The sequence below is a fragment of the Phragmites australis genome, chromosome 3 (assembly GCF_958298935.1).
Source record: "Phragmites australis chromosome 3, lpPhrAust1.1, whole genome shotgun sequence".
NCBI lineage: Eukaryota > Viridiplantae > Streptophyta > Magnoliopsida > Poales > Poaceae > Phragmites > Phragmites australis.
The window spans coordinates 14,540,710-14,552,897 of record NC_084923.1 but is presented as its reverse complement, the minus strand read 5'-3'; the positions used below and the strand labels follow the sequence as shown (position 1 = coordinate 14,552,897).

The 12,188-nt window shown below is 47.6% G+C and overlaps 1 protein-coding gene and 1 pseudogene across 1 annotated transcript; one reads left to right on the top strand and one right to left on the bottom strand.

Annotated features, from left to right (window-relative positions):
* Window positions 1–205: 205 nt before the first annotated feature.
* LOC133911006 (probable glycosyltransferase 5) lies at window positions 206–1,698 on the bottom strand. The gene has a single exon (XM_062353240.1). It carries the CDS (start codon window positions 1,669–1,671, stop codon window positions 331–333), a length of 1,341 nt encoding a protein of 446 aa, XP_062209224.1. The 5' UTR covers window positions 1,672–1,698; the 3' UTR covers window positions 206–330.
* Window positions 1,699–10,883: 9,185 nt separating this feature from the next.
* Window positions 10,884–12,165, top strand: LOC133910523 (probable glycosyltransferase 4; annotated as a pseudogene).
* The last annotated feature ends 23 nt before the right edge of the window (window positions 12,166–12,188 follow it).

Below are 12,188 nucleotides of genomic sequence, written 5' to 3'. Positions count from 1 at the left end.
TAATTGTCTGACAAAATTTATGAAGTTTGACTTTAAAAAAATTCTAATATGCCTTGTATTTTAAAACGGATGGAGTATCACGTTAACATACGGATCAAAACATGGAGGAATATGGATAAGCATTTAAGATGGAGGTTAAGCAACTAAGCACGTAGCCATGTCTTTGCGAATGAATGTGTGTACTAATCGGTAAATATCTCTGGGTTTGAGTGTTCTGAGTCTGAGAAGAAGGGAGAGGGAACAAGAAAAAAGAAAGAAAAGAAAAGAAACTCCAGCAAAATCAAGTCAACCATAAGAAACAGAATCTCTGACAAGCTAGCACTATGTCGCCTACGTGGGCTTGACGGCCCGTAACGTGGGGTGCAACAGCCGGCTGAGCTCCTCGTCGTCGGCGTCCAGTGGCCCGCCGGTCTCGTTCCGGACACGCCGCACGGCGGTGCCGTTGAGCGACTCGTGCTCGAACCCGTACAGCTTCAGTATCTGGTCGTCAGCGAAGTTGAGCGCGCGCTCCATGCCGAGCCGGCACCGCTCAGCCGGGTAGCTGTCCGCGTATCGCCGGCACGGCTTGCACCCGACGAAGTGCGTCACGAGTGGCCACCGACCGTCGCCGAGCCCGTCGGGCCGCCCCTTCCGCTGCATCTCCTCGTACCTTTCCACGATTCCCTCCCAGAACCCGTTGAGCTCGTAGGAGCTCTCGAGGAACACCTTGTCCATCCACCTCTCCCGCTGCCTCACGAGCAGGAACACGAGCGCCGACTGGTCGTCGGCCTCGAACGGCGGGCGCCCGGAGAGCTCCTGCGCGAACAGCTCTCCGTACCTGTCGCGCACGGGGCCGCGCGGGCCCATGGGTGCCCACGCGTCGAGGAGGTCGAGCGTCCACTGGCAGTTGCGGATCAGGAAGCTGCCGGTGTTGATGCCGACCCAGCTCCGCTCCTCGAACACCTTGGCGGCCCAGCCGTGGAGCACGAGGTTGTGGGACGCGTACCTCTCCCACGGCAGCTCGAAGAGCATGTCCGTAAACACCGCGTCGGAGTCCACCCACCAGAGGAGCTCCACCTCCGGGTGCGCCAGCATCAGCGTCCGCAGCAGCGGCAGCTTCGCCCAGAACCCGGACATCTCGGCGTCTAGGAACGCCGTGTTGTAGAACACGTCGAGGCCGTGCACGCGGCAGTAGTCGGCCTTGTTCTTGAACGCCTTGAGCAGCAGGTGGTCGCCGTACGGGTCGGGGCACCGCGCCGGCGCCGACCCCGTCACGAGCAGCACACGCGGCTTCCCCGCGAGCGGCACGCGCGCGGGGAACTCCGGGTGCGCGGCGAGCCACGCGGACCGGCGCGCGTCGTAGTCCAGGATGGTGCGACCCAGCGAGTAAGGAGGGTCCGTCAGCTGCCGGGGCTGCGGGAGGCCGATGTCCTCGTCGCTCGCGTTGCTGGGCGCAGGCGCGGCAGCACCCGGCGGTGCCGAGACAGCTATGTTGACGGGGTTGTTGAACACGACGCGGAGGCGCGGGAGGGTGAGGTCGGAGGACGTCGGGCCGAGGATGAGCAAGAGCGCGCCGACCACGACGAGGAAGACGGCTGCGACGGTGAGGCTCTCCAAGGTGCACCGGTCGTTGTACCGCCGATTGCCGGCTCGCCGGTCGGTGACCGTCTTGCCTTTGTGGTCTTCTGCCATTGTTGCTAGGTGGCGAGATCGCACCTTGCAACTGCGAATGATTCTTTATCCTGGCCTCTGCGTTTTGCTCTGAGAACGGTCTCTTGTCTCTCTCTCAGCTCGTTTTACTCTGTTTCTTACGGGTGTGTCTAGAGTTAATAGCATCGCGCGGCTGCTCTTCTCAACCGTTGATCGTCTGGCAAGGGTCAAACGAAGGGAGAGTCCGGTGGTGCATGCACGCTTTGACTATTCCCCCCCCCCCCCGCCCCCCCTCTTATTTTCATGTTCCTAACCATGCTGATTTTTAGAAAGAAAACAAAAAAGAACTGACATCAAGTATGTATGGGGATTGTGTGTCCACGGGATCACGATTAAAATAGTGAACCGGTAATTTCAAGGTCCAAACCTCGATGCATCTTAGGGTTCCACGGCTTTAACTACCCATGTGCATCGGCTTGAAACCTGTGTAGGATTGTTCCTCCCAGGCTAAACAGGACACACTTACACAATGGTTAAGAAGAAGAAACGAAGTGCATACATAGTGGGATACACTGATACGTTGACCGGCCGGCGGACGTGGTGGCACGGCCGGCGCCTCTCACGAGTGAGGCATAAAGGCTGGCTCGGATGGCACAGAGCTGCAGACCATGGGCCGAATGAATGGTCTTTATCTTACTGGATCTGGTTCGTATCTGACTATTTTTTATTGTAACTAATAGTTTTTTAAGTTGTTGTAATTAAAAATGACACAATAATAAACTACAGTACATCTCGGCGCAGAATGAACTCGCCGTGTATATGTATATTTGTATGTGTGTGTATATATATTATGTGCCTAGACGTAACGTAGATCATCTTTATGTCCACTTTAGTTATGATTCTAAAAATAGTATAGTTACAATTCACAAGATAGGTCGGTTACTATAAATATATATGGTCGTAACTTGGTACCTTTTCTAGTCATAATTATATAGTTTTTGTCATATGATCGTCACTTGTTCACATGTGCGCACATGTTAGGAACCGTCGAAATAATATTCCAATCAATCATTAGGATGATCCATTACTCAATCGCAACCATGATAATTAATCGGAATACTATCCTATTAGTCCCAGCACATGTTTTGTATTTAAGATCGAAACACATGTATTTCCAACATATAACATTATAACAAAGCTTAAGAAAGAGCGAATAACTAAATTATATTATAAGTTCTTAAATATTTAACTATTTACATAATTTACAATAAAAAAAAGTTAAAAGGATAAAAAACAGTTCACCTCCTAACCAAAACTACAAAACTACGCGGCGAAAGATTAACACTTATGAACCAACAAAAGCTAGGTGAAACCATATACCCTTAGGCTTCACACAAAAACCTCACCCCACGAGTAGCCAAATATGAGCTCCTTCTCACCAGTAAAACCTAAAAAAGCAGCATGAGTATGAAGATACTCGTAAAACTTAATCCATAATGAGTACATATAAATAACCTGACTCCAAGGATTATGCATTGAGTCATTAGTAAGGAATAGACCATGATGTTAAGTAAATTCATATGCGTAAGCAACCTTAACATTTATGTGTGAGCATCTATACTTATCCACATACAATTTTCTACTTTGTAACCCTTGACTTGCATATAAACGTAAATGGAACCATCTTATGAACAATAGTCGTAAATCAAGCATTCACAACTTTACGACTGCTGTAAATGGACAGAAGCATGCTCATGATCGAGAGTGCGACAATTCAAATTGTTCTTACACCCTACATAGGGTATAATTTTACCCACACGACTCGAGAATCATTCTGCTTGAGTGGTCATATAGTCCCACACAAGGGGTACTCATGTCAACCTTTCTCATACCCGAAACTACTCACTTGCACATGCCCCTATGACACCAGAGTTACTGCGAGTGTGTCTCGGACACCTCCAGGTCCCTACCATCTTACTTCTCATTTTTCTTTTTTTTTCTCTTACGCATCATAAGGACGCACGACAAGCGTCAGCAAGACATATGGTAATCGGCTTGTCTTACCATTAGATCAACATATGGTTAGTACGAAAAGTGATAGAGCCAACTGCAACAACGGACGATGCTTAAATGATGCAAGCGATCTATGGCATCCGAGTTTCTCTCCCGAACTACACTGAGGAACTCCTCCGGTGTAAAAGATACCCCTAGCACCGTCCACATCTCACCTCATACCTATAACTCATAGAACCCACATCATTATCATTACATTTGTAAATAATAAGTAAGCCTTAAGCTCACGAGCAATAGTTGCATCATCTCTCGTCTTCTATCGGGAACCTATGCATTGCTAAGTATTTCGAATAATTCTTAAGTTAGACATCGACAAGGTTAATAAGGCTATAAGGATATGGATAATCAACAACTCAAGGTAGAGGTAATACAATTCAATATAGGTTCTACCCATATAAACCCGACATCGACTCACTAACAATGTAAAGGTACATAAGCGACAACTTATTAATTTAGACTCCATTCAATTCAAACAAAGATGCAATATGCTTATATTCTTACCTTGCTACTCCGGTGTTTGACTGATACTCCCAGCGTAACACTCATAGAACTCAGGCAGATTGGCATCGCCTTCACTCGCTTGGACCGTCGGCGCAATGCTCTCTAAATGAATCAAGAATGCATTGCATAAATAAATGAACGATGGAAAAATATGCAAATGATGCATGCTTGGATAATATAGAGTGTCATGTTTCAAAAACATTTGTAAAAGACCACAAAATGATTAGAGTTCCGAAGTTTGAAACCCTGGATAAGATAATCTAAGTGCACAAAGTCTTGAAGAGCTGGCGGTCAGACCGACGTGCAAGTGGTGGTTAAACCACGAGAGTGCAGAGAGTTAAAGCCCTAGCAGTTAGACCGAAAGTATGGTGACAATTAGGCCACTGACCAACGATCAAACCAGCCCTAACGACGGTCTGACTCCTAAATTTAGATATTTTGAACCGACCTACTAGCGGTCAGACCGGTCCTAATGGCTGTTAGACCGCTAGACCCTACCAGTAGCACCTTCACGGGATCACCGACGAGGACTCCGGTGAAACCTTTGATGATGAAGGGTGCCAAAATACTCCATAGGACTAAGGGAACATATTCTATGATTGTTTGGACGACATGCATGGTCCAAACCCGTAAAACCCCAAAAAATGAGATCTAGACCTATAGTATTCATCAGGGTTTCATGGTGAAAATCAAAACAGGATCACCTAGGGCTAGGAAACGAGGGGAAAATGGTATATGGATGTTTATCTAGGTGTAGAGGAACTTTGTATTGGATCAGGATCCTTCAGAGAAGCTTTGATCCACCGATTGGACTCACGAGGGGTGAATGAGCTCGTGGAGGAAGAAACAGCGAGGAAACCCTTTCGACGGGGAGGAAAGGGGGGAGAAGCTCAGGGAAGTCCTTCGGGAAGCTCATGGGAGTCCCCACCTCCGATCTTCGACTGTCGACACATTGATTTGGAGCGCTCTCTCTCTAGGGTTTGTTGGAGTGAGAAAGTGAATGAGAGGGAGAGAGAGGCAAATGAGAGAGAGAGGGGGAAGGAGTGAGAGAGTTGATCGACTACTTAAGGGAGCCTTTGTGCATTGATGGTCAGACCGTAAGAAGGGTCAATCAGATCGCAGGAAGCTCACGTGGCAAGCCTACGTGCTTGTCTACCTGGCGGTCAGACTGCGGTTGAGCCCGGTTAGACCGCGAGAAGGGTTTTTTTTACTGAATTTTGTTCTAATTTCCTCTTTTTTTTTTCTTTTTCTTCTTCTTTTCTCCAAGGTATTTAGGGTTTTCTTATCTCTTCCTATACCATTTTCACTCCTAAAATATTCAAAATAATAACTAATCCCATAAAAAATACCGCTATAATGATTATACATACTTAATCATGTAATTAGCTTTTTGAAATGTGAAAGCACATTCCTAGTTATGATTCTAAAAACAGTATAGTTGTGATTCAAAAGATATATCAGTTACTACAAATGTATATGATTGTAACTCAGTACCTTCTCTAGTCGTAATTATACATTTTTGTAAGTTGTTCACCTCTGCGCACACCTCCAGTTATAATCCCAAAAACAGTATAGTTACGATCGTAACTGACTTTTTCTGATGCGATCGTAACTCAACTATATGTGCCGTTGTTACTGACTATTTTCTTAGTCGTAACTGGGGTGGCGTAACAGTAAACTACAGTGCGTCTCATAATTATATACTTTTTGTCGTATGATAGTAACTTAAGTACCTGTGTCATCGTAACTGATTATTTTTTTTAAGTTATAACTTAGGAGTGATGCAAAGGTGACTACAATAATGAACTACATCAAAAATCTTTTGTGTGTGTGTATATATATATATACACACACTTAAAAATATATATATATTAAAAAATAATATATATTTCCGTTGTAACAAGATTAACTATAAATCGATCCGAAAATATTTACTATCAAAGTACATATAAATATAACGGCACCGGCACAGCCGGCTTCGTACTGCCCGGCCGGTGCTGTTGCTTTCCTTTGCTTCCGGCGAGCGGGCTGGACCGCTCCGACGCCCACCGCCGCTCGATCGATCGGCCGGCCGGCCGGGACATACTACGGCTGGCTGTCGCGACTGCTTAATTATATTGCAGTCATGCTGATAGCATGACAGAGCACGGCTGGTAGTGTCATGCTGATGCATGCGTGGCCATGACCAGTTGCTACCAAGCTACTCTTATGTACTACTATCTTGATTTCTCAATCTACTCAAATAAGGAGTGCATCGTCCTCAATTGTGTTTTGCTTTTGTCTACAGCTAGCAATATAATGATCACATATATACAAAAACGAATCTGATAATGAGGTTCCTACGCCTAACGCAAATAGATCATCTACCGGCTGGACGTAGCCCAGTACAGTCGGCCCCTAACGCAGCAAGAGAAACATTTGCGACAAAACCTTAAAAACGGTGCTGCCGGTTTGGCGGTTATTGAGAAGCTACGCCTCAAGCAAAAATCCAGATTCTCTTGGATCAAACATGAGATGCAAATACTAAGTTTTTCCAGCTCAGGGCATGTGCTAGGAAAAGGAAAATTGTCATCCAAGTTGCAGACAAGTGAAGGCCGGATCTTTTCACAGGGAGATGAAGCAAAAGAACTCAGACATTTCAAACAACATCTTGGTGCTTCACAAGATAGAAGCCTTATCTTGGACTGGAAGGCACTTGGTATCAACCTCATGATCTCTCACACCTTGATGCTCCCTTCTAAGAGGAAGGAATCAAAGAGCATCTTCTCCATGCATCTAGACAAAGCGCCCGGCCCAAACGGATTCATTAAAATAGACATGGTTGCGGCGTTCGACCAAATTCACAACCTTAATGCATCTTTCTTTGATCTCCTCAACTCAACCAATATTGCTCTTCTTCCAAAAAAGACTGACTCCAACGGAGTGGGGGATTTTAGACCAATTAGCCTCATCCATGACGTGGCGAAGATTCTCTCTAAACTCTTGGTGAACAGGTTGGCCCCTATGTTGGACAATCTTGTCTCTCCATGTCAAAGCACCTTCATAAAAAAGAGTTGCATCCAGGATAATTTCCTGTACACACAAAACACGGTACGAGGCTTACATAGAAACAAGATCCCGGCTCTATTCCTCAAGCTCGACACTGCAAAAGCTCTTGATTCCATCAATTGGACCTACCTCTTAGACGTCCTCAAGAATCGGGCTTCGAACCACGGTGGCAAGAATGGATCTCCATTCTCTTTCGCACGGCGAATTCACGCACACTTCTTAATGGCTTGCCAAGAGAAAATTTAGACCACATACGCGGTGTCTGCCAAGGAGATCCCCCCTCCCCTCATGTTGTTCATCCTGGCCATTGGTCGCTTACCAAAAAATCTAGACTGAGCTACAGATCATGGCATCCTCTCTCCCATCCCTCTTGCAACGGCAAAACTGAGAACATCGCTTTTATGCAGATGATGCGGCAATGTTCATAAACACAGCACAAGATGGGATTCAGGCTATGCAAGAGATACTACAATCCTTCGGTCATATAACTGGTCTCGTATCAAATTTTGACAAGAGCACGGTACATCCGATTAGATGCGAAAACATTAGCCTTGATGAAATTCTCCAGGCCTTCTGGACTGACGCTCTTCTGGACTGACATTTGGCTTCATGGCCGCTCTATCTGTTTCTTGGCTCCCGATCTCTTCAGGTGTGTTACTTTGAATGCTTCTAGGAGCAGAACAATTGAGGATGCTTTACGAAACCGATGATGGATCCGGGATATTATCGACCCCTTATCCATGCCTGCTTTAAGCCAGTACCTACAGCTTTGGAGCCAACTTGAGTCCATCACCCCGAGTAACGAGGAAGACCGTGTTGTTTGGAAGTGGTATTCTTCTGGCCAATACTCTGCTAGCTCGGCATATCACCTCATGTTCAATGGCTGCATCTGTTTTGGGGGTGCCACAATGTTACGTAGGTCTTGGGCACCCACGAAGGTCAAATTCTTTGGTTGGCTTGCATTTCACGGTAGACTATGGACAGCAATACGTAGGTGACGGCATGGCCTCCAAACCAATGATGCTTGCGCACATTGTTCCTAACTGCCAGAGACCACATATCACCTTCTATTACACTGCTGCTTGGCTAGGGAATTTGGTGGCAGGTGTTGAGAGTCCTTACTCCTTATGCAGATATTTTGATACTTGATTGGTGGTCACATACTCGGGGGCAGGTGGCCACAGACTTCCGGAGAGGACTAGACTCCCTAACCCTCTTGATCTATTAGAGGATTTGGCTCTCGCGTAAACTTTAACAGCTGTTGTATTTCTTTAGATTCCTTGGTGGTGTTGATCTGGGACAACGTTGATTGTTGGTGTGGCGCTGGGGCTAAGCACCTTGCCATACTCATAGAGAGGTTGCGTGTGTTTGGCTCCGTAATCTAATCACCTACAATTTCCTTTTCCGTTTTAGTTATCCTTTACCTTAAAATTTCCTTTCCTGATTCCCTTCTACATGCTAAGACCTGTTAAGGTTGTTGTGTAGTCTCATTTTTTCCTCCTCTTAATACAAAGATGCATAGCTCTCCTGAGTATTCTAGAAAAAAAAATTCTCCAGGCCTTCCCGGGTGAACAAAAAGGTTTTCTGTGTCGTTGCCTTGTCCTACAACTGCACACACACAAGCTTACAAGGATACACATCCAACCCCTGATCGAGAAGGTAGGTGCTTGCATATCGGCCTGGAAGGGCCACCTTCTCAACCTTGCAGGTCCCCAAGTGCTTGTAGCATCCATCCTTTCATTCATACCAACATATCATCTCACAATCTTCTCACAGGCCGTGTGGGCACGCAAAAAATTGACAAAATCCACCTCTCGTTCCTTTGGAAAGGAAAAGAAGAGACAAATGGTGGTCACTGCTTGGTAAATTGGAAGAAAGTGAGTAGACCAAAGAAACTTTGCGGCCTTGGAATCTTAGACCTTGAGAAATTTGGGAGAGCACACAGGCTGTGTTGGCTTTGCTATGAGTGGAACAACACTTCCAAACCATGGGTGAGCTCAGAGGTCCCTTGTGATGCTACTGATCGACTTCTTTTTAATATCTTGACGGAAGTTACTATTGGCGATGGCAAAAAAGCCAAGTTCTGGCACAACTGATGGCTTCATGGAGAGGTGCCCAAATTCCTAGCTCCTAGCCTCTTCAATCTTGTGAGAAGAAAAAACAAAATGGTGTCTGAAGAGCTCACAACTGCATCATGGGTTCACTCTCTCTGTGGAAAAATCACCAACGCCACCGAGTTGCAGGAATTCGTTTTTCTCTAGGGTAGCCTACAATCCATCCATTTGCAACCTGATGTCCCAGACTCTATATCCTGGCGTTGGACGCCAAATGGTGAATATTCGACCCAGTCAGCATATCAAATCCAATTCCATGACTGCTTTGAAATTTATAACACAGATCTTATTTGGAAAGCAAAGGTGGAATACAAATACAATCTTTTTTACTTGGACCTTGGTCCAAAACAAGGTGCTTACGCTGGACAACCTAGCTCTTTGAGGCTAGCCACACCAGGACTTTTGTGTTATTTGCGACATTGAACAAGAAACTGGCCTTCATCTTTGCCTACATTATCCCTTCGCCTTGGAGGTGTGGGAGATTATCCTCATTTGGGAGCTCACCCCCATTTTTCAACTAGTTAACCCACTTGATTGCTCCATATGTGATGTGGAATGTATGAAAAGAGAGGAATCAATGAGTCTTCCAACAATGATCTATGAATGTGCTGGAGGTGGCCACTGAAACGAGAGAGGATATAATCCTAAGGAGGAGAGCTTTTAATCCAACAGCGTAGCGTCTATGTACCTTTTGTAATTTGGAACTTCATTTTGTTTTATTATTTCATTTTCCTCTCTTGCTTAATGGAATAGCAGAGCACTTGACTTTGGTTTTAAAAAAAAGATAATGAGGTTGCTAAAAGAAACTTGATTGCGACAGGCTGACCGCTGACAGCGGTGTTTCCTGGCTACTTACGCAGAAATTACGTAAAAAGCAATATTACATGAAGCACCATCTTGGATGATATGAATGTAAGTGATGAATGCTCTTATTCCGGGGAATGGCATATTGTTGACGACGCAGGTAGGATCTGGTGTATCACACATATATAGAAATGCACACATCATATGCATGTGTCACGATTAGTGATACCTAGAACTTGTCATTGTGTATCTATTTCCATCTCTAGTCTCGATGCATCTACAATATTTTTAATAATTAGCACAGCAGCCACATAGCCATGTATATTCTCCATTGGCAGACATTAATGGCATATTTGGTAAAGCTCTAAATTCAAAAAAAAAATGGAACTGGATATCCCTAGCTCTATGAATTTGTGGAGCTAAAGCTATAAACACACTATAAGTGTTTAGATGAACTATTTTATTTTTATTTTAGATTAAAAATAAAAATTTAAACTATTTTAGTTTAGATTACAAGCTACAAATAAGAGGTGAAGCTGCTATCTAAAACCCTACCAAACGGGGCTTAACATAGACTCGAACTGCAGCCAGCGCGCGTTGTACTCCGTCGACCGAAATAACGAAACTTCCAAGCCAAACCCACGCGTCGATGCGTCTCTATTAGGCCATCGATCTCCAGTGGAGGTGCTTCAAGAGGTACGTGCATCGTCGACGATGTCCGAGCAAGCCGACCGGCGAGCCCGGCAGCAACGGCTGTTCCCTGTTCCGGTCATCCCCGTCGTCTTCTTCCTCGTCGCGCCCTGCGCGCTCTTCTTGTTCACCTCGTCGCCCGACTTGAAGCTCCCCCGCATCCGCATCGAGTACGGCCGCCACGACGCGCCCTCCAGCACAGCGCCTACAGACGAGCCGCCACCGTCTCCGGCAGCGGGTGTCGAGAGTGACGAGGAGCAAAGTATCCCGCCGCTGCGCCAGCTGACGGCCCGGCCGTGCCGGACTACGACGCGCGCAGGGCCAAATGGCTCTGCGACCACCCGCACTTCCCGGCCTTCGTCGCACCGGGGAGGCCACGGGTGCTCGTGGTCACCAGGTCGGCGCCGCTGCGGTGCGGGGACACGGACGGCGACCACGTGCTCCTCCGCGCCTTAAAGAACAAGGTGGACTACTGCCGCGTCCACGGCTTCGACGTCTTCTACAGCAATGCGGAACGCCGAGCCGTCGGGGTTCTGGACCAAGTTGCCGCTGCTGCGCGCGCTGATGCTCGCGCACCCGGAGGTGGAGCTGCTCTGGTGGGTGGATTCCGACGTGGCGTTCACCGACATGCTGTTCGAGCCGCCGTGGGGCAAGTACACGCGCCACAACCTCGTGCTCCACGGCTGGGACGAGAAGGTGTACGCCGCCAAGAGCTGGCTCGGCATCAACGCCGGCAGCTTCGCTATCCGCAACTGCCAATGGATGCTCGACCTGCTTGACGAGTGGTCGCGCATGGGGTTGCGCGGCCCAGTGCGCGATAGCTACGGGAAGGTCCTCGCCGAGACGCTCTCCGACCGGCCGCCGTACGAGGCCGACGACCAGTCGGCGCTCGTCTACCTGCTCGTGACACAGCGCAGCAGCTGGGGCGACAAGACGTTCCTCGAGAGCTCTTACAGCCTGCACGGCTACTGGGTGGCAATCGTGGACAGTTAAGAAGAGATGCAACGCAAGTGGGGGCCGGGGCACGGCGACGACCGGTGGCCGCTGGTGACGCACTTCGTCGGGTGCAAGCCGTGCAGGGGGGCAGTACGCGAGCTACGAGGCCGCGCGGTGCCGGCGCGCCATGGAGCGCGCGCTCAACTTCGCCGACGACCAGATACTGAACCTGTACGGGTTCAAGCACGAGTCGCTCAATACCACCGCCGTGCGGCGTGTCCGGAATGAGACCGGCGGGCCGCTGGATGCGGACGAGGAGGAGCTCGCCCGGCTCTTGCACCCAAGTTTCAGGGCTGCCAAGCCCTTGTGATTTAAATAGGTTTTGGTTACTAT

Bases quoted from the DNA above. Each gene is read 5' to 3' on its own strand.
- LOC133911006 (XM_062353240.1), bottom strand. From the start codon at position 1,671: ATGGCAGAAGACCACAAAGGCAAGACGGTCACCGACCGGCGAGCCGGC.